Below are 25,717 nucleotides of genomic sequence, written 5' to 3'. Positions count from 1 at the left end.
CGGCATCCATGTACTCCAGAAAGATCTATGACCATGGAGCAGAATGGATCTACACAAGCTGTGCTATCTGAAGCTCCCTAAGCCCCCATCATCAGTACCTGGAGACCTAAGGATGTCTCTTTCCTGATGGTTGTGACCGAAGACAGTCCATGAGATTGTAAAACTGGCAGGAAAATAAATCTTCACAATGCTTGGAAACAAGTAAACAGCTCCTCCAAGGTAGCTAAAAAATTAAAAGCAATAAACAAAACAAGTTAGGATGAAGGATAATATTTTACACCATTTTCTATTATACTGTTTTAGTTAAATAAACCATGCTGTAAATTGGACAAATTCTATATTGATCAGCCAGCATATCCTTCTTATAGTCTCTAAAATTGATATTATTTTATATTCTTGTAATTATAATTCAATATCTGTTAGCTTGTTACACTATCTTTGGACAACCCAGACAAGAAATAAATAATGTATATTTCAAGCCTAATTTAATTTTCAGTGATTAAAAAGTAATTAACACCAGTTCAGGCAATCTGCACAATCACGTTTCTTGCCATCGCTTTAGTTTTCTTGGAACTGAGAAAACTAACAGCTTTTTAAATTAAACAAAACAAATGTTGTTTTGGTCTTTCCAGACTGTTCATGTTAAATCCCACTATCCTCATGCCTGTAAGTAGTTGCAATAGTTTCAATGAAATCCCGCACTTAATATTTAAGTGTAAATGAAACACAGACCTTGAGCTGCAAGAATAAGTACGAAGAAGGCTGTTTCAAAATCGCTGCTGGGTCTGGCACAGCAGGTAATCCCGCCAGCTGTGCTGCTGTGCTGCTGCCGCCCCATGCTCTGCAATGGGTCGTGGGCTCCTCCTGGGTAGAGCCCGGCAGCTGCAAGACCCCGACACACAAGCTTGAAATTGATATTTTTGCCCTTTTTACATGCAGAGCATTTGGCTTCCGGTTTATTGTTGCTTTCTTGTCTGGCTCCAGTGTTTCCTACTTTCAAAGATGTGGGTTATGATGACCAGTTTTCTTCGATGTATGTCTCCTTCCTTCCTTCCTTCTTTTTTCTTTCTTCCTCCCTCTCTTCCTCTCTGTTTTTCTTTTTAGGCTATGTGTGATTGCAACCAAGCTTCTGCTTACAATGCTTAGGTTAAATCACTCCGCTACCCCACGCATCACTCCAATTTACTGCAAAAGCTAAATGCCTTTGATTCCAGCAGGCTTAATGTGCTTCTTACATGTACATGAGGGGAGTTTTGTGGCTGCCCCAGCAGCCTCCTCCCCTGAAATGCCCAGGACAGCAAGCAGTGTACTGCAGAGCCCTTTCACACGAGAGAGTGACAACATACACCACGAGAGCAGAACTGGGCAATTGCTACCAGAGCCTCTGGAGATAATTTTCTTTTTCATTTTGTGTCATACAGATTTAACTATTTTCTGTAGCACAGAGTTGGTACATTTTAAGCAGCTAATATATTTTCTAAAAGAGTCAGCACTGTCTGTCATTGTAATAATGTGCATACTTGTTGAGTGTTGTATCAGTACTAAAGTATGTTATTGCAGCTTATCTTTTCAGAACATTTGGAAGCATTAATATTTATCTATGTATTACTGTGTCTATATTACAATATACGTAATTAATGGGTTTTGTCAGTTTTTTAAAATTTATCAGTTGTTCCATAGAGGTCTAAAAGGGAATAAAGACTATAGTAATATAAAGACATCATTAAAGAGGGAGTTGTAAACATTCATTGACCAATTCCTGAAGTGGTGATAATTGCTCTACAAACAAATATCTTTGGTAATAAATCTTTCCATTCATGTGCTCTAGAAAACAGACAAGGAAAGGGACCAGCAGACCTGATTCCTGTCACAGTTGTTTTTATCACTGCCCTGCTACATCATCTCTGGTAAGTTGTTTCACAGCTCTTTTCTGACCAAATCTTTGTCAGCGTAGAACAAGAATTCCCAAATGACACTATTTTACTTATAATACTGTTTCCAGAACAAATCCAAAACACAGCCCCATACTAGCTACTGTGAAGAAAATTACCCCAGCCAAAACCAGCACATTTTCCACCCCTTATTCCATACCATTTACGTCATGTTCAGGTCCCACACTATCCAATACATCCTCATTAACCACTACTCCCCTTCCCATGCTTTGATATAATACGCAGATATCATTCCCTTAGCCTATGGACCACCCCTGTAAAGTATCTTTAAAATGTCCACACATGTCCACAAAATGTCCATTGGGTTCATTTATTCCATGTCTTTGGGCTCCATCTCTTATGGTGGTCACGCAGGACAGGAGAGGTGATGTGTTGCATGGAATTACTGGGCACCAAAGCCAGCTCAGGTTGGGTCGCTGCTGCACTTGCACTGCTTCTTGTAAGGCTTGTCCTCTATTGGTTCAGGTGGTTCCTGCTATAGTAATTCCCATAACATGAAACTCAAATCATGGGTTCCAATAATTTAAAGATATTTCCATTACAATCTCCACCCCTGGTCCCTTTGGACCAGACCATAGGGTTTAACATTGCAGTGAACTCTGACTGCCAAAACACGAAAGTAATGTCCATTTCAGACCAGGTATGCAGAAAGGAGTTAATTTTCCTGTCTTTCTTTGTATCTATAATTAGGCTTTGAGGACTTTATTGCCCTCAGGCAGAGTGCCTGTCTCTAGCAGTTGCACATGCATATTTCTTACTGTTTCCATATCCTGCACTTTCTATTTCCTTTTCATGGCCCATTGCTTAGCAATTGATTTTACTTCACACAGTGAATTCCCCATAAATAAAAGGCTGGGAATAACACTTTAACTTAAACAATCAGTTATTGTAATTCTCTGTTTATTCACTCGATCAATAGCTTATAGTTGGTAAAAAAATACATTGGCTCCAAGACAACAGGAAGTTCATGCACTCCCCACCTGAATCCTTTTCCAGCAGTTGCAAAAAGCCCCCACAGCAAAGTGTTAGTGATAGGAGTTATCAGTGGATGTCACAGCACCCCATGTTTCTTTCTTTCTGAATTACTTCTACCTTGAAACGTCAACTGGCAGGCCCAACATGAGTTGGCCTGGATAGGTGTTTCTGTATTCATTTATATTGATGCCAGGGAAATCGTTATTTCAAAAGTCAATCTCTTACTTATGCAAAAGTAACGCAGTGGACAATACTGGCATACCATATACTGAGCTGTTGGCAGAGAGAAGCTGCTTCAGTCTGCAGCAAGATTGCTTTTTAAGTTAATTGCTTCATCGTTGTCATTGCAGGTTCGTGCATATGCGTAGCAATTTATGCAGTCATTTTGTGTTGGTTATCATTACTAAAACCGTTTGTCACTTTAATTAATAACTTTCACTTCATTGAAAGCATATTTTAGTAAGTTTGAAATGCAAAGTGTATCTTTGAAAATCAGAAATTACTGTCACTGAGAGTTAGTGGATGAGGGAGGCAGGCTATTAATGCCAAAATTTCAGTGATCTGTGCTTTAAATCCTTGGTGTGATCACTTGTTAGTACTCAAAATATCTTGCTCAGTTCTGAAGCAGTATTGTCCAATGCTAAGTAGAATCTCAGGAAATGGTGATTAAAAGAATGTGACTGAGAAACTGGGATAAAAGGTAACAAGAGAAACATCATAATAGATTATAAGTGTATGATTTAGGGGAGGAAATTTTATCTGATACTGTTAACTGGCAAAAAAACCCTGAAGCCCTGATGCTGCAAAGGCCATGTAACCCTTAAATAGAAAAGAGAAATATAGAATAAGCCTGGATTTAGAAATACAAAATGTATTTTTTGAGGTTTAAAATAAGTCTTGGTGTTCAGAATCACTATGCCTGCAAACATTTTCAGCATGTCTTTTCAGTGATCTAAGTTCTGACAAAAGAAGTGGGTTGAGAGATGATTTAAGCAGAGGCTAAGCTTTTCACATTAAATTCACATTTCACATTAAATTCGTCATTTCCTAGAAAGAAGTTTTTATATATATGATAATAGATTCTATGTATATTTTCATGGGGTGTCCTGCACTGTAAAAGAATTCCAGCACCTAAATATGTCTTACAGGTAACATTTTGTCATTAACTAAAGTGGATATGCATGATGAAACAAATTTGATGTCAATGCCTGATGTTACATTTACTGTATCAATGCAATAGCATTTCATAAGTCCTTAAGGAGACCCCTCTGTAAAAAAATTCACTTTTATGAATAAAAGAGTGCTGCTTAAAATACATGTCTTCTCTGAATCATTACTCTACGTTTTTACGTTCTATGTTTGCCTCCCACTAAAAGGGAGTTCCTTGTACTGAATCAGATATTCTAGGTTTACATATAGGAAGAAACACAAGGTTGGGCTGCCAAACTTGTAAAATCAATTTGGTACCTGAATTTTCAATGAGTTTTTACAAATTGCCCATAGTCAACAACTTCAAGTGAAGTTATACTCAAAAGAAACCTGGGGAATGCCATGACTTGCAGTGGTTTCTGTAAATTGCAAGTGAATAGGACCAAATTAAGAATTTCTTCATCATACACAATGTAGAGTCGGATCGATGGTTCCTCTTCTCTCGTGTCGTCTCCACAGGTCTCAAGGAATTTAGAAAAACACAGAAACTTATGTTGTCAGTGAAAACAGTGAGCTTAACAGAAAGTCTGCAAAGAGCAAACCACAGAAGTATGACCCTTCCTATCCACTTTTTGTGTAAAGACACATTTTAAATCAATAAATTTTAACTTAGAATCATAGAATCATTAAGGTTGGAAAAGACCTCTAAGATCATCGAGTCCAACCGTCAACCCAACACCACCATGCCCACTAAACCATGTCCCTAAGCGCCTCATCTACACATCTTTTAAATACTTCCAGGGATGGTGACTCAACCACTTCCCTGGGCAGCCTGTTCCAAGGCCTGACCGCTCTTTCAGTAAAGAAATTTTTCCTAATGTCCAATCTAAACCTCCCTTGGCGCAATTTGAGGCCATTTCCTCTCGTCCTAACTTGTGCATAAGGTCAAGATAAACAGATATGGAACTGGCAAAGTGAAATGAAAGAAATGTATTCTGTGGTTAAGTAATTGCCCTGAGTGCTAAGGAGGAGTGCCATGTGAGACCACAGCTGGAAATGCTGGAAATACAGCAGTTTGACAGGGATTCCATATTTTGTGTTCTTGCTGAGGTAAATAAAAGAAATGCGATTTATTTTGTTTGTATTGAACACATTTTTGCAGCACAATGTCAGTATGGCCAATTTCTAAAACTCACCTTAGATTGCTAATGATTCCTTTATAATGGTCTGAATCAATCTAGTAGGTCAGGAATAGTCTTTCTTGTTTTCATTTTTTTTTCTGTAAGATGCACTGTGGGGATTCCTGCTGAATGAGTGATTATTTCCAGCTGTGTTAATAAATTTTCTGAAAAGGTGACAAGGAATTGTTTGGATGTTGTCTTTTAACTGGCTAAAATCAATTTTGAATTTGAAAAGGAATTGTCTAGCATCGATTTCAGACATACAGTTTGCACAGAAATAGCAAATATACGGTGGGGAACAAATCTTTACAAGGAGTGGAGGAGGAGCAGCCCTGAAACATTTCTGTGATTCAGATATTCTTCAGAGGTTCTTCCTTAAAAAGGGCACTTTGAAATGAAAATGCTTCCCTTTTTTAAAAAGAGGAGGATTTGATGCTGTGCTTGGTTTTAAACTTAACCTTGTCTCTTCCCACACAGTGAAGCCACACAGTTTGAATTAAAGAAACAAAGTAAGAAGCAATAACCATATTTTAAAATGTTGCTTGGGAATGTGTCCATTAATGAGAATAGCTAATGTGAAGAAAGAGCTTTGCATAACAAAAAGGCTGAACTCCAAAACAATTCCTTATTCATTCAAAAAATAAACCTACATAAGCATCTATTTAATATAGATGGTACTATCAGCTCTAGAGAATGATGATTTTAATATGAATTACTGTGGTTTGTTTTTGTTTCAGGCAGTATTTATCAAAACAGACTATTTAGAGTAATTATTTAGCTCACAGGTATTTGTCTCTCCACCCAGTGAACCTCTATAGTCTTCATTTTCAGATGTAAATTAAAGACCTAAATTACAGATCTGGTTTAGCAGATCTGATCATTCTAAGAACTGTTAAAATTTGTTCCAAAGAGAAAATGGCTGTATTTGCAGTTATCTTTCTTTGGGTGAGGACAGCAAGGTGTCTCACCAAGTGAAATTGGTTGGATAAATGCAGTGGAGGGATTCGCCCATTGGCAGGTAATGGCCTTACATTACCCAAATGCAATCAGTGGTAGCAAGATCAATATTTATCTCACCAATATTTATCTGAACATTTGCCTGGATCTCAAGAGAAACCTCCTCCCATTAATCCCATGAGGAGATATATCTCCTAGCAAGGAAAAATACGTCAGTATTTCATTTAGCCTCAAGAGTATTGCATCAGAAAAACAAAGACTTGGGCACCTGAGTTAAAAATTGATCTCTTCAAAACCCCTGCAGTACTTCTGCACAACACAAATTGGAGTTTCTGTGTGCCAACTTTCCAGCTGTGAAGTTCCCTCAGGAGTTAAGTGTATGTTTTGTGTACGGTCTGTTGCTACCTAGTGTACGTAGCTAAGCTACATTGAGATCTCTATTTTAAGCAAATATCTACTGAGCTCATTGGTAAGACTAGGTGCATTTGGTATGCAATTAATCTGTTTCAATGTACAAGATATTTTCCCCATTAAACAGTAGTTCAAAGACTTGTGTAAGTTCAAGTCCATCGTCTGCTCATGAGTTTTTGAACTCACTTCTATTATGGATGCTTAAACTAGCTACATAATGCTATAGATTGAGGCAGCTTTAATCTTTTCTGTTGCAAAATGGAATAGTTTTATGAAATAATAGAGAAAGACAATAACTTCATGACTAGACCACTTGTCTAGATTGGGGGAGAGAAAGAAGATTCGGGTTCTTCCTTCCACTCTTGTGAATACTTAACATTAAATATCCTACCGATAAATGGGTTTCCCCACACCTAGGTGAATGCTTAAACCTCAGGGCCAAGAAAAGACACAGTGTAAATGTGTAAATATTCAATGCAAAGAGCAATACTTTCAACACGAGGAATCAAGAGAACTCCATCTCATGATGAGACTAAAGTTGGTGGTAGCTCCTCTAGGGCTGTGTTGGCATCTCTTCCCCGTGAACTGAACTGCTTCCAGGGAAGTTCTTGGTATGTGACTTGCTCTCAGTCAAATGAAAATTTTAATATGCATTTAAGGCCAGCAATAACTTGTTCCATAATCTGACAGAGCATCTAGATAGGAAAACATACGTTTGCAATGTTCTGTAAGGAGGTAAAAATTGAATTTGGAATTTCCATATACTGGTCCGAGCAGTGGTTTATTAAGAATTGGAGGTCTTCTGATGGTAGCAACTGCCACAATGTGTGTGAAGAAGCACAGGCACGGGTGCCTAGTTTCAGGACAGAGTTCATGTCTGTGAGGATAGAGAGGACAGACGTGCTTGCCTGCAGTGAAGAGCTAGGTGCATAACACCCAGCATCTCAAAGGGTTCTTGCTGGCAGCTAGTCAGACAAACAATCACCAGAACCTGTGTTTGAGCCCCTCACAGATCTCGGGCTGAAAGCATTCCTTGCTAGTAACAGTTCAGGTGCCTCTCTCCTGCAGCTGTTGTGGGTTTCATGCAAGGATTAGGGCTCTGATGTTAAATAGAAAGCCAGTCACTTAAGAGCTGGGAGTTGCAACATGCACGTGCTTTTGTGAGGCTGGTCCCTAGCACGTAGCAGCTGGGTCCTCTTCCTGCTCTCATACTGCTGTTCAGTTACATGCATGCAGTATGGCTCAAAATAATTGGTGATCCTTGGGCAGAGCGATGGGCTAAGAGAAAAAGGGCAGGACAGCTGGATGAACTTCCACAGAGGAGTTAGCAATGTTAAACTGAAGAAAGGGAAATGGTGGCTATACCTGAAAAAGCTGGGGGGGTGGGGCAAGGGGAGAAGTGAGAGAGAGCAATCCTGAAGGGTTGTGTTATATAGTCCAGACTGAAGGGAAGAAGAGGGGGAGAAAGGGAAACAACCAAGGTATAAAAAGGCCTTTAATTTTGTTTTCATTTATATCATTACTTATTAGAAATCTTTTTAGTAAGAGGAGTAAAAGAGAAGTTAGGAAGCTAGAAAGTGAAGAGTCACTTGAATAGGAAATAGTAAGAGGCTTAAGGCAATAAGAGAAATGCAGAGAAGAAATAGAACATGAAACTCAAGGGCAAAAGGGCCTTCAGCTCTTGATTAATTGCAGAGACATCTGACTTGTCAGCCTTTTCACTTCAGTCAGCTAGTAATATCCACCATTCTTGTCAAATCATCTGCTGCAGTTATCTGCTGATAGGATGGGGGACGAGGGATGCTGCTGTGTCTATGTTCTCATGTTCCTCAAAAAGTGGCAAGGTTACCTGTGGTATCAAATAACCCGCATGGCAGGTGCGTTTGGTGCAGGCAGGTATTCTACAGAAGTTCAAACTGTGTTTTTCCAGACACTGCTGCTCAGATTATCTCCAGATGCAGTGAGGAAAGACTGGGTATGTTTAATGGGGAAAAATGCAAAGAAACCAGACGCATTTCACAAAAGCTAGGTAAAACTTTTCCTTCAGGGAGTCTCTACATCCTTTTACTTGCATTACGCAAGAGAGCATTGCTAACTTGCTTTAGTTGCTGGCACAGATGTTTCCTTTTACATGTGCATCTCCAGTGATTTTTTAGTCTGACATGTAGCCGCGTAAGCAGGACCTCCTGGAGTCTATGTCACGGAGCTGACTCAGCTTACAAACAAACGCTTTTCCCTAATCACTAACCCTGCAGAGTCAGACTCAGATCCTAAAGGCAAGTTTCTTGACTCGTGCCCGGAAATACACATTCTGTAGGCTAGATTTGCCCTTCAGCAATCCTGTACAACTGCTCTTTTCTGTAATTCTGCTGTCTTTTCCAGCCACACCATCCCTGCAAGATTTTTCAGGTGTGAGAGCAGTCAGAATTTGTTCTTGCAGTTGCAACTTAGTTAACAGCATTTCATCCACTTGCATGAATATTTCATTGCTCTGCTGCGAGACTCTACCTTATCTAACCATCCAGTGGGTGCTAAACTGACTGACAAAAATGCAGATTTGAAAGTATAAACCTTGGTGAGGCAATCCAGTTATTAAAGACATGCCAAACTGCCTGCAATATCTGATGTTACCAGAGCTTTTCCATGAGTTCACAGTCTTACATACGTACTCTGTGAGCTGGATATTAATGGCAGCTTTTTGCATCTGTCAGATGCTAATTCAGAAACAAAAAAGAGTTTGTAGTTCCTGTTTTAAAGGCTGTGGGATGCTGGCACGGTTTCAGCTAGCCGTCTGCCCTACTATGAAACCCTGTTGTAAGAAGAATGTAGGAGCAGGGTCCTGATTCACTACAGACAAAGTTCTGCCTCAGCCGAGAATGCAAAGGCATGTGGAGTTGTCTTTGCACCTACTCGACCCAGGAGTGTGCACAGCTTTTCTCAGTACCCTCTCTACCACACTGCAGCAAAAGACAGGGCAAGAGAGGTCCAAGTTTAATCCCTATATGACCAGGAGGCAGTAAAAGGTCAGTATTGCCTTTAATAAAGACAGTGAACACCTGTCCAGATAAAATCAATCATGAATGTTAGCACACCTAGGATACTTTTCATCTGTACGTCTCAGAGCACTTCACAGAGGTAAGTATTGCTATTCTGAGCATAGAGCTCTTATAAGTAATAAAGACTTTTCGCAGACATATTTCACGTGGATCTTTGTTAAAGCCACTTCTCTCCATGTGGCATCTGTTTAACACTTACATGCAAAGTACAAGAAGAAGGGGAGGCGGCTCTCAGTTGTTGCTTACCAATCCAGCGCTGACTGCCTTTGCACTTTGCAGTGGGTGGTTTGAGCTGCAGACGCGTAGCTTGCCCGTAATTACCACAATTTCCTGTTACACTCATTTGAAAAGACAATGTTCCTGAGGAAGTTATGAAGACGGCAAGTAAGTTGCTGCCTTAATTTCTGCGTGTTTGATTAAGAGTGCTGTCTTAATTATGCCAGTTAGGGCTTATTTACGGTGCTTCTCAAACGGTGCTATCTTTTGGAGGGATGAGAAGGCTTGTGCTTCCAGACAACATATGGGCAAATTCGGGTACTCTGCAGTCCTCTCAGCATGTTGCTCAGGAACAGCTGCAGAAGATTCAAGGCAATTCTTTCTTTTACTGTGCTGAAACTGTGAGGAAAGTAGCTGAAATATTCAGTTGCAAGATGCTGCTGCAGCTAGGATGTCGGATAAGAAAACGTAACTATTAGTAAATCTACTCTATGACTGTAAGTGTTCCTTAAAGGCAGTAACTGAAAAAGCAATTTCACGTGTTCAAACCAGCACATGTTTTTAAAGTACTGAATTATTTAAGTCTTCTAACAGACTCTCCTGACAGTTCTATAGCGTGCACTAGAGAGATCCCTCACTGTTTGCAAAACAGGGTTTTCAATAGGAAGGATATCTGTACCTTTTTGCTAGCAGTCATGGCTTCCTGCCTTTGTTAGGGGAAATATGGTGGAGGGAAGCAGCAAGTTTGCTGTCTGTCTGATGCACAGATAACCTGTTCAGGGCGCACAGCGTTACTGCACAGCTTGCAGCACAGATAGGACTGGTTTGACGTTGCCTGCACTGTCTGTCACGACAGCAATTGCCTTGCTAGTTACAGCTCCAATGTGTACAGAGGGCTGAATATAGCTCTCAAATAAGGGGATTATCCAGAGAGAATATTAGGTGCTATACTTTTTTTCTGGGCACACAAAGTGTGCGAGGAAGTGTTGTGGGAAAAGCCGGGTTGCTAGGCAGTTGTTTTGCTGCTAATGCGGGAACTAAGCCAACGCAGAGCAAGCCATAGAGGCTGTTCTTTTCAGGCCACAGAACAGCAGAGAGCTTCAGCACGTTCTTTGCACTCTGAGTTTTCCTCTGTGTCTGTTAGGAAACCATTGGTGCCACGTACCACCACTCTTCAAAACTGATAAACCGCCTGCGACACTCTTCTCTCCACTCACCCAAAAAGTTTTCATTTCTTTAACACATCTCTGGTGAGTATTAAGTTCCAGTTTACTCAAGCAAAACTTCCGTTGTCACCTCTAAAAAAAGTGAGACTTAGAAAAGCAAAGAAAGCTACTAACTTGAAAAGTAGCAAATGCAAAAAATGAAAGCAAAAATTATTATGGTTTAGTGTGTGAAATGAATAATAGAGAAAATAAATTATTTAGCTGTATGCTCATCAGTGACACTCCAGGTTTCTGTGCATCGTCGCTTTAAAGATTCATTCTGCTTAAGGTTGAGCAAACTAGAATAGTCCCCTGTACACTTACACTAACTTAAAACATCATTAACTGGATATGAAGTGACATGTGAAGGCCCCAAAAGATCCCTGTAGTTTAGGTGAAGAACTGCAAGATCCAGAGACTTATGATGGCAGCCGTAGTACCAGGGACTAATTTCCATTTCTGAGACAAAGTAGAGAGAAACGTACAGCCCTTGGGCAATACACTGCATTTCAGTGAGCTGTGCGAGGCAATCTTAGGTGCTTCAGCTGTAGAACTGGAAATCCAATGCCAGACAGTGGGAACCCAGAGAGCTGCTCTCCGGGAGAGTCACAGATACTGTGCTGACACCTCTGACTCTGATTTAAAGAGAGAGGATATTTTTCAGTGCTGCTATTCAGCTTGTCTCCGTTGCCTCCTGTGAGTCCGCAAAAGGCTTTGTGTCAGAGAAACTACCATTAGACTTGGCGCTCATGGGCATCACCACTGACAGTGCCAGCAGGGTCTCATGGCCAGACAAGTGTGGAGAACAGGATCTTGCATTCTGAGTCACCTTCCTGCTGTCTGGCGGCAAATCTTATTTTAAAGGATTATTGTAGCTTAGTGTTGGTGGTGCCAACCCAAATCTCTGTCAGTGCCAAGCCTGGCAATGGTGTGAATGGTTTGCCATGAATGCTCAGGAAGAGGATGAGTTTCATGCAAAGGGGACCTCTCATTCCTGCTGCCTATAACACATAAGCCCTGTGGTGGCCTGAGAAACCAGAAGCTGGGTGTCATCTTTCACAGTTTCTATATGCACAGTTTCCTTCATTTGCTTTGATATATTTAAGTTAATATTTCCTCTGTTGTGGCTGAGAACATTATGACATCTTTTCAGCTCATGTTTGTTAGTTCAAATTTTAGCTAGCATATTAGCTGAATATAAAACCTTATTTTATTCACACACTAATTCATTTGCTTTCTTACTGCACTTCATAAATAAGTCAATGTAGAGAATTGTATTACAGAAGCTCTACTAAATAATAAATAATGCATTTGGTTTGCCATATGAGTCTGTGCTTGTCTCTCTGCCCAGTGCTCCTCTAATTCACAAAATGTTTTTTTTTTATCATAGGGTATGTAAGTTAAGGTTAGATTTTTTGTCGTACCTTTCATAAACTCATGCCTATTCTGAACTAGATGCTTCTGCAAAGAGTTTATACAGAGCAATATTATACAGAGCAAAAATCTTTATTTATTTTATAATGTCTCTCTGAATTTTTAGTTGTGTTTTTTTTATGTTTTTGTTATGAGTTAGTGAAGTTTGGAGTTGATAAGCAGAGTGTTCTCCTAAACTCCCATGACTCTGTCACATACAGCTTCTGTTTTTAAAGACCTTCCAAAGGTGCCAGAGGAGCTCAGAGGCTAGCTATTCTGTGTCTATTTTGTACTTCATCTATATGAAATCCATTCATATTATCTGTATGCTTCAGGAGACCAAATGTTTCTGTTACGAGGGCAAGGGTCTAGAGAGCCGTTTGAGAGAAATGTGGGTGTATTGAGTGCTGACTGGACTATCCAGATGCTGACAGCTTGCAGGAGTAAGTGCAGATGTGGAGCCAAAAACTAGTAAGTGAATGATTGTTTCTCTTCAAAAGGTTTTACTGCAGCATCTACATGTGCCTTATAACGTCCAAGCTAAATAGAAAATTGACCTAAGATACTCCACCTGGTATTGACAGTATCAAGAGTGATTCTTCCCTGAAAACTCACTTGCCCCTTGTTTATCTCAGTCACAAAGTTTCCAGCAAATCTCTTGTTGCTTCATAGCAGCATGAGCAGTGAAGGCAAATCAAGATATTAATAGAAGATGCCAGAAAGATCTACAACAAAACTGGACTGTGAGAAGACGGTGAGCCACAAGCTTTTGGCACCAGCCCAGAACAAAATACAGAGGAATATCTACAGGCAATTAAATTAGTTCTGAAAAGTTCTGCCTTGAATATACTAGGAAAGTGGCTAAAGTACCCTTGATATTAGAAAATCTCCTGGCCTGTGAAAAGGCAGGGGCAGTGGGACACTGGGAAGGGGCATATGCATTATGCATAGGAAAACCTCAAAAACTTTGCAGAAAATACAAGTAAACAGCTAAGGTGGAAATAAACCAATTTGCCAGGAGCTTTGAAATTGCAGAATTGTCTTCAGATTTTTCAAGCTGAGAGAGATATTCAAAATAATAAGGACTAAGAAGGAAGTACTCCCAGGTAGACTCTAGATCACCAATGCTGAACATTTGATGATCTCAGGAAAAGGCACCCTAAAGACAATACAATATTCAAAATATAGACCTTTACAAGCAGGATGATGAGGAGGATTTCATTGTACTGGAGAAAGTTAAGAGTACCGCCCAGCTGGGAAAAAAGGTCCAAAGAGTGGATGGCTCTGAGCAAGATGATCCAGAGGAGGAGGAGCTGGCCTCTTCAGGAAGTCACACATAAAACGCAGAAAGAAAAAAAAGATTCTTAAATAAAGAATGAGGAAAGACAATTCTTAGTGCCTAAGAAAGGTGAGCTGCTAAGCTGCACAAGTCACCGTAGATGGCTGATCAGTGAAATTAAGTCCTTCTCAAAAGATTCACAGGACAGAGGAGTGTGTCTGAGGAACAGGCCACTGCTCAGTGTCTGGAACCGACAAGACTTGATGGCTGTGAGCTGTTTGTCTGCCTTAGTAAGGCACACTGTGCTTCACAAAGCACTGCTCTGGAATCACTGGAGGTAGGCAAGGTTGGCTCCCAAAAACATCCCAGGTGTGGTGAGATCAGTGGTCTTGACAAACTGCACAGGCTAAGCAACTGGTTTAAGGTGATAACTGGCAGTAGGTAGGATATCTGTTATCTCCCAGTGCTTTCCTAGCCTTCCTGGAGAAACTCATTAATGGAGTTACAATGGCAGAAAGGGTCACAACAAGATTTGTTTTGCAAACACAGACAATATAGGTTTGAAGAGTAAAGTCCATAGCTTCCTCAGACTGGTGAATTACTTGAACGCTGGTCAGTGTGTACAAGGCATTGCAAAAACAGTGGCCTTCTGCAATGGAGAGAAAAAGAATTAGCCTGATAGTGACAAGGCAGTGGCATGGCTGATGTACATCATCTTCTGTGCAAAGGCAGCTTGATCACATAGGACAGCAGTTGTTTAAGGAAACCATGAGGGATTGCACAGCAGAGGTGGTCTTGGCTTATGCAAGGTCTCTACAGAGGGAGAAATTAATAATTTTCAACCTGTGGTTTACAAGTGCCTAGGAATGTATGGACTAAGTCCATGAAACACCATGCAAAAAAGCAAGCTTTGCTGTTAGTGAACTTAGCATTTGTGAATAGTGTTGAGAGAGCAGAGAAAAGGATTTGCGAAAAGGATGGAAAGAGTGCCATGTGTTGCAATTTAGTTCCACCTATAAATGACTGGACTGGGTCTGTTAAATCTCACAGCTCTCCCTGGCCCTGTAACTAAAGTTGCTCTAATAATATAGACCTAGCATTTGCCTTGAATCTAAAATGTTGCTACCAAAGCTTTTAAAGAGAAGATATTTTCCAGTGTGCATCATCAGTACCTAAATTGGGGCTGGACTACACAGTGCCTTCATCATCCTCCGAGTCACTTCAGGCATTGGTCACGCCTCCATCTCCTTCTCAACAGTCTGCCAGGAGGCAGAGGATCTTATCCAAAGATTATTGCATTTACTGCTGACTCTGATGGAAATACAACAGCATTACCTTTAAAATACTGGTGAGTTGTGTGGCAGGATAGCATTTGTTAAAATATTCCTCTGCCTTGTTTAATTAATTTGTATCGCTTAGTGTCTTCATAGTTTTAATTTTTCCATCTGCTGCCCTTAGATTTATGGGCAACAGCATGGTGTCCCCTCTGAAAGAATTCCTTGGAATAGTTTGTGCAGTGATGTCTTGTGAGGGACAAGGACACAGGGTGTTGAAATCTTATTAGCCCTCACATAAGCTGAAGTCCTTTCTGAGAGGTTCTTAAAAGCATGTCAATAAAAAGTCCATAAAGCAGATTGACAGGAGGAGCATATACTGCAATGAAATGTACAGGGGAGAAAAGGTTGTATGGCAAAGATCTCAGTAAAAGTGCTAAGAAGTAAGTAGACGTAGCTACCTTCCTTTTAAGCTCTCCTCCTTTATAACCTCCTCTTCTAGCAAAGGTGTAGTTTTGCCCACTTTGTCTGTTACCATATACATTCAGAGCTGCTTGCTGGTTATTAGTATCGTACCATCCTTTTCAAATGCTGATGACGCATCTCTGTTCTCATTTCCTCCTCTGCACACATGTGTATGTCACACAAACACCATACAGTCATACTCTGGTGAATCTTTTGAGATGAAAATAATAGAAGTTACTCAAAGGAAGGGATGAAGTAAATGGCTCAGAGGACTAGAGGCTGAAGTTTTAAACAACAGCAAGAATTAAGAAGCTGATGCTATGGGGAAGAAAAGACATTTTAGAAAATGAAAAACTGAGCCTTAATTTCTGACTGTGGCTTTCAAAGCAATAATGGTTTCCTTCCCCCACCCCTCCCAGCACATACACACATCTTTCCCTCAAAATAGCAAATTATGATGACTACAGTACAGAGAGAGAGCCAAAAGATTTGCTAATATATATTCTACACATACCAGCGGTGGCTATGTCATACAGAAAAAATGCATGGGATTTTTTTTTCCATTTTTAATAGCAATAACCAACAGAGGTCAGAGCATGTCCTAAGGATTTATTGACTGTTTGGAGTTATTATCCTCAACCTTACTTACGGACCACCATTAGCTCCCATCCAGCCATTAATCTGCAGGAAACACCCTGCATCGTAGTCACCGTTTCCTACATAACAGCAGTGCAAATCAGTAGAAATGGTGTTTGAAGAGTGGGTAGAAATGCTACCCTGTACCTAAAATGCATGTCATGTGCAAGAATAAGGGCAGGAAACGAAAGCCTCCTGTGCACAGGACACAACGCCATCCTTCCACTGGCCATTCAGGGAAATAGGTTGACCTCTTCTGACCCTCTTCTACACTGTAGCCTCATCACCCACAACTAAGTTCCAGCAGATGCTGGATTCCAGATGCTATCACTTGATAGTATCACCTCAAGAGGTTATGGTGTAGATGTAGGGTCTTTTCTGTCACTGTTGACTTTTTCTGCATTTTTTACCCCTCTGTTATAACATTATAATAAATTAGTTAGATGTGTCACCTTTGATGAGTGACATTTCTTCATGCTTGCAGTTTGTTTAGTCTATGAATGAAATTACAATCCCTTAATCTCTGAAAAATTACAGGCGGAGAGTAAGTGCAGCATAAGGAGGACAGTCTCTGGGAAAGCATAGATGGAGTCTGACAGAGTAGAGCCATAGAAACTATATAAATAAAAGCAGAATTGTTTATAAATATTTCCCTTTTTTGGGTGTGGGTGTGAGCAACTGCATTATTTGAAGACACTTTTCTCTCATAACATCTTTTTTTATCCTTGGTGCTGCAGTGGGTTCCTAGGGAAATGCTCGGCAGTGGGCAGGATGGCTGTGGGAGCTGCGGGAGCCCCTCCAGGGATCACAACGCAGCAGAGGAGCCCCGGGACCCCCTGAGCTGGATCTGCAGTGGGAGCCTGCCTTGCTGAGTGCGCTCTGCTGAGCAGCAAAGCCAGGCAGCTTGGACAGCCCCTCTGCTAACGTGACTTAGCTGCTTCCAGCAACCAAAATAGTCCTCGTACTGCTGCCAGCTGCCAGTCCCGTCCTGTCACTCAAGTGGTTTCAATTGGAGCTTTCAGCACATAATTCAAAGCTTGTGTGATGAGGAAGATGTTACAGTTTCACATAATAGAATTTGGTTTTACTTTAATTTACAAAGCAGAGCATTATAAACAGTTAGGCACAAAAACTCTCCTAAAAGAGCTTTGCTTCCAGGCCGAGAGGTGACTTTACTCTTGTGGGGGCTGCAGTGCTTTAAAAGTGCATCTTTCCATTTTACATAAACTGCCTTGAACTTTTCAAAATGACGCCATCCATGCTCATTAATTCAGCTTCCCAAAGCTCCTGGGGGCAAAGTTGAGGGGCAGCACCATGGAGAGGAGCAGAGGGGAGTGGAGGGGACCACTGGCACGGAGGTCCTGTAGCAAGGGGAAGCTTCTCCTCTGAGCAAACGCTCAAGCAAGGCAGAAGATGAGAAGGTAAGCCAGAAGGAGAGGCATGACCCCAGAAGAGGACATAAAAGTAGAGCAAGGAGGAAGCTGAGAAGAGGATGTGATTGACCTGAGAGGGCAGGGCACGGGGAAATAACAGCCAGGCTCATGAGAGAAACCAAGCAGAAAAAATATGAGCAAAGAGTTAGTCTCAAAAAAACCCATAAAATATGTGCCCAAATGACAGAACTGCTGGTATATGTGTGAATATTTCTAGCAGTTATTTCTTACAGTTTTGAATAGATATTTCTAAAAGCATAGTAATACGATTTTACTATATTATCTTATTATTTAAAAAGCTTTTGTTTAGTTCATCTGGACAGTATCCAAATACGAACAGTAATGTGTATTTAAATCCTTTGTTTTGGAAATCTGTTCTACACATATGAAAGAAACACATCTCTGGTGAGCAGTATTGCTAGAGACGGGGAGGATGAGTAACCCTGCGTTGGTATTCCTGCTGGCGCTACTCCAAGAGGCTGAGGTTATACAGACATGGGGTGACAGAAAGATTCTCCTCTGCAAAACTCGCAGGGCTTTCATTCTCTTTTTATTCCCTGCTTTTAAATCTGGGAAGCAGAGCAGATGTCATGAGGGCCACGCTTACCGCATCGGGTCCCGTGGCCTGGCACTGGCGTCAGGAGGGGCACACGTCCCGGGCTGGGGGCCAAATGATATGTAACACCCGCATGGGGGTCTGCGTCTCAGCCCAGGCACCCATCTCACCCTCCTCCCACAGGGCCAGGAACTCCTGAGATCTGATGGCCGCGGCTTGGGGACATGGCTTGGGGGAAAATTGCATATCCTGAATTAAAATCTGGGACAAAATAGTGTTCTGAAAACTTTGAGCAGCATGCTCAAACATGACAATGTTTTCCAGGACTGTCCTGCCTGGTCACTCTATCTGTGTCTCCAGCCAGGCTAAATGTCCACTCAGACTCTCCTCAGGTTTAACTGATGATTTCCTGGAATTTCCCATTAGTTACACCAGGAGGAAAAAGCATTTGACAAGACTTAAATTAAAGATAATTAAATTTGCTAAACTGGAAATTCCTTTATTTGTCTACTGTGGTCATCACGGGGCAGTTCAGGGGCAAGTCAGGAGGCACGCAGGATACAGGCTGCTCTGCTGCTCCACAGCTGGGGCCGTCACCGGGCTGCAGTAAGCCCTGGAGAAGTAGGAAAGTAGGCGACCAAACCGGGGAGCAGGGCTGGACACCGGAGCCACGGGGTAGGACACTGACCTTTGGTGCAAAGGAGATCAGGATTAAGAAGGTGGGTTGCAGAAGAGCTGAGCGCTGAGCCTCATATGGATTGCTGGAAACAGTTCCCTCCTCTCCTGTTCCTACCTTAACCTATGAGTGCTTCTGGTTTTAATTTTGCTGAAGCACAAAAGGAAACATGGGTTGCACCAACTCATATAGCTTGTACATTGATGCATAGAATAAATTAGTGCATATTTAGCCAGGGCGTGAATATATAGTTCATTAGCTACTTTGTACTATATTCTTTATGGGTGTCCTTAGTATACAATAAATATTACAGTAACTTACTCTGCTTTCACAGTGACCGTGCAAAAGCCTAGTGCAGACTACCTTGCGGGCTGTAAATTCACACTCTAGCTACTGCACACTAATTTACTCACTGTAGACAGACCCCGACTTAATGCAGCATCACTCCTCTGCATAGATGAGGTTTATTTGCTTGTGCTTATAGCTCTATATGATCAGGCATCAACTGCAGCTGGAGCCTCTAAGCGGTTTTGTAATCAAAGCAGAATAATAATAATAACTAATTGAAATGGAATAAGTCGGTTGTGTCATTGTCTGCTGTCAGATGAGGTAAAGAAACCCCTTCATTTGTAAGTTGTTAAATGGAGCCACACAAAGGCCCAGTTCCAGTCTTTAATTCCTTAACTCACGTGCGGGAGAATGGTTGTGGGTATTTCTTTTACTTCCAACCTGTCACAGGCGAGGCGCAGTTCTTCCACTGGTATTCAGGCAGTATGTTGTGTTTTGGCTGGAGGAATCTGCCATTTATGTTTCCTAAGCCCTGCTTGCTTCTTGTATGTCAGGGAGGTTTTGGCTCACATGGCCAGGACTTGAGGAAGTAGCTGTGAAGCCAGGTGATGAGATGGGATGCCAGGTGATGAGATCTTTCTTCACCTTATTCTCTGTTCGGCCAAGCTCCTGGATTTGGAGGACTTGTAGAGCTATTTGCAAGAGCCAGGAATGCTGTTGTGGAGGCAGCCAGTCCCTCTTTCCTCAAGCTATGGGAGAGCCATTGCTTGGAGGCGTTGTTCAGGAGGAGCAGTTTTAATGGGGTAAACAAGCACCCCAAAAAGTTCCCTGTATTGGACATGGAAGGGACATAAAGGCTAACTTCTTATAATTAATCAAGGTTATTAAGGCAGAGATAATTAATTCCAGGTTTAATTAGGAGATCATAGCTGTGAAAAGGGATGTTCCATGGGTTAATAGTTTCCTGCAGTGTATAAATGCCAAGAGCAAATTAAATAGCTTGGTAAAAGCAAATGCTGAGGTAAAGGTGTAAAAACACACAGTATGTAATGCACATGGGCTTGTAGTAGCATGATTTTATTTTGTCATGGAAAAAGACTGAAAGGGCTTGAATATTATTATCAGAGACTGGTAAGTGACAGTTGACCACTCCATCATTAATCAAGTGTCACATTTTGAGTTTTTCTTTAAAAGGCCATTTATTTCTCTATAGCCTTGCAATCATAAAAATCTCCTTTTTTGTTTAAGAATCAGCTAGTCTTAAAATAACATTACTTGTAAATAATGCTAGCTCTCTAACAGCCTGATAGACAGGGCAACACTCCATTTGGTATCATTGCAAGGTAACATCAAAGAAATGTGTCTTTTCGCAGGATAATGGTCCTGCTGATACAAAAATATTCCGACATTTATGGAAAAATATATGTCAAGGCAAAGGCAAGATGTTCACGTTCACAGCAAATAACCAAATAATTTCTAGAGCAATGTATAATTGCGTGCTTTGGGAGAAGTCCTCATTTATACAAAGTCTCCTTCCTTCTTCTGAATGACCTCTGTGTAAATGAAGATGAGTTTTTTTACACAGTAGGTGTTGGTGAAGCTGCAAGTGGGTTTCTTTCTGTGCCACTACAAACTGTCTGCATTCTGAATGATGCTTTTCTCTTTGGTTAAAACATAAAGCTACCTAGAAAAATAAAGATGCTGTAGTACTCAAGAAGTGTTACCTTACCTAATCTATCGCTCTCTCCTTCTATCTCTCCCTTGTCTGTAGTGGCAACTGCTGGGGAGAAAAGACCTGCTGCTACCACTGTCCCTAACAGTGTATTTGCTGTGCCACGGTCTCTCCTCTAATGCATGCACAGATTTGCCTTATTGGCTTTCCATTCTAAGTTTTATCACCGTTGAAAATGCATCTCTGTTTGACCTAGTCCTTTTCAATGGTCTGCTCAGTTCGCTGTGAGCTTTAGCACGTAACTTCACAGAAAGGAGACATAGTTTATGTGGTTTTCAAATGAAAAGCACTTACAGGTACTATTTTTAGGGCTTTGTAAGTTCTGGTTTTTTATTTGCCCATGTTTTTAAATATAACAGATGATAAAGCAATGTATCCCAACTGCAGTTTTATTCCAGTTGATAATGTGAGATACATTGCACAAAAGCAGTTTTGACTAGCTGTGGATCAGCAGGAAGCCTCATCTTTGCAAGAGAAGGTTTATAAGGTGACTCGCTCCTCACCGGTGAACTGCTAGTCACAGCCCTCTAGGGCAGAAAAAGGGTAGCGAGGGCGGGAGGGATCTTTGGGGAAGGGCCTCGGTTGCGCTGCATGGAAGAGACACATCGAGGTGGTATCTGAACTGTGGGACCCAAGGTGAGCCTGCCAGCTCCGTGTTGAGGTTCAACCTGGGCACCTGCCGACACCCTGCTCTGTGCCCCATGCGCCCTGGGTCCTCCCACCGGCAGGCGTGAGGGTGTTCACACCATATCCCTAATGGGGGAAACGGGGCTGAAATGTGCATTACAGAGTCTGCCTGGCCGTTGCTAGATAAAAAAATGGATCTGTTCCTGCCCACTCGTTCCCATCCTCGATCCAGAGCTATATGCTAGCGCACTAACAGCAGCCTTAGTTTCACTCAGTAGGAAAAAAACACACTGAGACATGAGTTTTTAAGGTCAGTTCCTGGCTTTTTATGAACTAATACTGAACTTCACAGACTTTAAACAGGCTTTGCTTAATTTCTCCCAAACATGTGAGTGTCAGCCTACCTTTGTGGTGAGGAGACAGTTTCATGTTCTGTGACTCTGTAAATGCAGTATGGGTAATGGTAAGGCTTTAATACAGTTGTACAAAGTCCTGCAAAATTTTATGGGGAGGAAACCAAGGTAGAGCCTTATTAGGATGCAGTGGTTTTGTAGATGCTACAGTAAATAGGGTCAGATACCATCATCATTTATATCCAGCCAAAGTATGTGCAAAATGTGAATGTGAATATGTGAAATTCACATTATCAAACTTTAAATTTTCAAAATGTGAAAATAAAATAAGGATTAATACAGTAAACAACTACACAGGTGCAGCAGATTGTGAGTCAGTGCTATAAAACGTAATTGGACTTTTTTTAAGATGGAAAAGCATAGAATTCCTGCAAAAATACCTAGATTTTTATACTTATTAAATACCTGTATTTAATGCTGTATTTAATCAAAAGGAACTACCTTTTGACTGAAGAGCTCTGTTGCTGTTACTCTGGTGAGTCAAGCTTGATCAGTAGAATGAATGGAAGTGTAACACAAGTAGTAATTCTTTTTCCATGTAGCCAAAAGGACTTCCTAAGTTCAAAATATGTTCCATGCAGATTGGAAAATTGCTACTGATAATTGACCAGAAAGAGAACAAGAGAATGAGAATGTACAGTATGTATTTACACCTATGACTTCATGGTCTGTCTTGTCTCCACTCTTTGTATCCGTATTGCAAACCTTGTGCTACGCAACTTCTGTTTGAATGCGCCACACCAGTGCAATTAAACTGGTACTGCAAACCTCCGCATCAGAACTGCTCCCAGTTGTGAATGAGTTGTGCAGGCGTGGTGTCAAAAATAATCCAGGTTTCAGGAGCCGTCTTTTGTGTTAGGAATGTTGTGTTGGGCTCTAACGTCACCAAGGGAAGCTGTGAGAGGGACACATTGCTCCATGACAGAGGGAAAACATATGGGGTAGTGCAAAGCGATAAAATTCCTGGGGTGTTTGGTAGTATTGTCTCAGGTACATGTCAAGGGCCTGGTCTTGGTTTAGGGTTTGGGGTTTTTTTTATTCCATTTCTAAGCATTTTTTCTAAGCATGTCAGATAGTACTCTGGACTAGGCTGTTATTTCACAGTCCCAAGGTCAGCATACTCGCTCTGCCTGAGGTCGTGGCAAGAATGGAGACTGGTTTCCTGAGAAGTGCTAGAAGCTGTATTGTTTGGGACATTTGAGAAGATGCCGGAGAAAATAATGTTAAATAAAGAAAAATCATGCTATTTTGCAGGGGGGTGAACTATGTCACCCCCTAAGTTTCTTCTAGATGTACCTTTTGTGATTCTTTGAGCTGGAAAACAGGATCAGAAACCAAAATAATATTGTAGAGCTTTTGAGAAAGGAAATCTCTTTTTTGGTTCCAGCAATATAAAAGAAGATTGAAGAAGAAGAAACTATCATTGTTGCCATCATTAGTTTTTAACGGAAGTCAAGACGCTTATGTAACACTGTCTAAAATGTCTTTGTGCTCCGAAAAGGTCATAAGTAAATGACTTTGAAGCTTAATCAGTGGAAGTACAGGACAATTTCTGTATTTCATTATAAATCCAGTTTAAATCCAGTGAGGTCAGCAGAGTTACTTGGGATTTACAGTAGAGTAAGTGTGTGCAGAATATGGCTCCATGATTTTAACTGTGCTTTATTTCTATTGTGTGGAACTTGCACAGCATAATTTTAGAGAAAAGACTTGGTATGCAAAACCATAAAATAATAGCTATAGGACAAAAAGTGAAAAGTTTAACATTGTTTAATATACAAAATGTTTTCTAGTGTTTTACAACAGTTTATAAAACTAGTGAATACTTTATATAGGGATTATAGTGACTAGTTTTGTATGTAGGACATTTTAGAATAGGATTTACAAGTACAGCCTTGCTTTCTTTATAGTTGTGTTTATCTTCTTGATCCATTACATATTTTTGTGATCTGTAGGCAAAGCCATAAATCCTTTGGAGAAGGAGCAGCTCTCCAGAGGAGCCTGGTTTGTTAAGTTTCTTTTGGGCTAGTTTAGATCCCTGAGTTTCTTGGGTTTGTTTTTTGGCACTTAGATAACAAAGAGCACTTTCACCATCTCAGATCACACAGAGGAATCGGTAGGGCCCTTTGCTTCAGGATACAACCGTGCTGTCGGCGATGCTGGGGAAGCAAAGGCAGCAGGAGGGGAAGACTTTCAGCATGAGCGGTCTGTCCGTTTTCTGAAGCAGCCAAGAGTGACATTTGATTTGACCCTATAAAACAAATCCCGCACTTCTGTATAACTGCTTATGAAGAATACAGTAAAAGGTGAGACTTGAACAGAGAAAAAAAATCAAACCCCAGAAATAATAGAATAGAAATCACATTTGGATTCACAAGGCTTATATGCAGGTCTGGGTCAAAACTTTCACAGAAGTCCCTGGATTTAGATGCTAAGCCTGAAGTCACTTCAGTACTAACAGGAATGATGTAAAATAGAGAAGAGGGGAAAGAAAACCAGAAAGCTACTGGTGGAAGGTAGACATAGCCCATCTAAACCAATGCATCTCTCCTGGGATTCCTCTGTGGCTTTTTCTAGGTGGAACCTATAGAGACTTACCACTGTTGAGCAGATTGCAGCTGCTGTCTGCTGCTGGAGCCAGTGCACTTTCCACAGCTGGGACTCTTTTCACTGATTCGTGTACAAAAAGTGCTCTGAACCTGGCCCAGATAAAATGACAGGAAGATTTTGTTCAGGTTTTGCTCTTATTTTGGGGGATGCATTAGGGCTGTGCAAAATTCAAAAGGGTGGGTTTTCCTGTTTCTTTTCTAATGGTGATTTTTACAGTGTGCAAATATGGGGGGTGCACATACCTGCGGTTGTTTTTCCTGCAGAAGCATCATGGAGCAGACAGATAAAATGAAACAGCTAATTAATTTAGGAATGTTATTTAAGGGTAAAGAGTTGAGCAACATAAGTAACTGTTAAATTCATTGCCAAATACAACAACTTTTGTGAGTGCTCTAGAAAAATAATCAAAAACGTGTTTGTATAAAATCTTTTCTGTTTATATGTTTTGCTATCTCGCTATAAATAAAAAAAATGCCCTTCCTCCTGGGAAAATTTACTGTGATAATCACTTTTTGAGTTAGACCTCTTCCGCTTCGGAAGACAAGGTGCAGCTGCGCTGTCTCAGGAGGAAAGGACAGTGTTCCCGGGCATTTCCTGGCCCAGGAGGAGTATGGCTCCCATCAAAAAGCCTGCTGCACTGAGGGTAAAGCTTGTACCTCTTTTGGCTGGACACCTTGCTGCTTTGCAGTGGCTCTCTGCCAGGCGGCAGGAGCAGTGCTTGTGCGCATTCTGGCAGGACTCTCCAGCAGAAGACCACTTGATGTGGAATCGAGGCTTTCCACACCAAGATGTCCATTTTGCTTGCAAGTTCAGCAAAGCAGCAAGTGGGGAGGCAGCCTGGCTCAAGGGTGACTTCATACGTGATGTGGCTTGCTGTCTGCCGGCCGATGTGCTGCCAGGCCACCCCAGCTCCGGGGGTCCCCAGGCAGGACAGGGGGCAACTGTCCCCTGAGAGGTGAGCCCAGGGAGGCAGCCGCGGGGAAGCTTCAGGGCTGGGGACTTTGCCAGGCAAGGCCCTGTGGAGCCAGGCTTCCTGGGACACCGGCCAGCTCAGGGAACAGGTTATCTGTTCGGAGACCCAGGGATCACCTGAGAACAAGCCCACATCTAAACTGATCTTGTTGTATTCCTCCCAGGAAAAAAAAAAATCTTATCCCACCAATGCTAGGCACTAGTAAGAGCACTAATAGTGCCAATCTAGGAATGGGGGTGG

The 25,717-nt window shown here is 41.4% G+C and overlaps 1 protein-coding gene across 1 annotated transcript in view; it reads left to right on the top strand.

Moving 5' to 3' along the window:
* Nucleotides 1-9,949: 9,949 nt before the first annotated feature.
* The window catches only part of CEP85L (centrosomal protein 85L), a 160,075-nt gene continuing 144,307 nt past the window's right edge, over nucleotides 9,950-25,717 (top strand). Inside the window, exon 1 of the mRNA XM_075145740.1 lies at nucleotides 9,950-10,065. Within this exon, the coding sequence (XP_075001841.1) occupies nucleotides 10,053-10,065 (13 nt within the window). The 5' untranslated portion in view covers nucleotides 9,950-10,052. The remainder of the gene's footprint in view (nucleotides 10,066-25,717) is intronic.

Source organism: Calonectris borealis, chromosome 3 (assembly GCF_964195595.1).
Source record: "Calonectris borealis chromosome 3, bCalBor7.hap1.2, whole genome shotgun sequence".
NCBI classification, from domain to species: Eukaryota; Metazoa; Chordata; class Aves; order Procellariiformes; family Procellariidae; genus Calonectris; species Calonectris borealis.
Note: the sequence above shows the minus strand (reverse complement) of the source record. Positions and strands in the feature narration are given on the sequence as shown.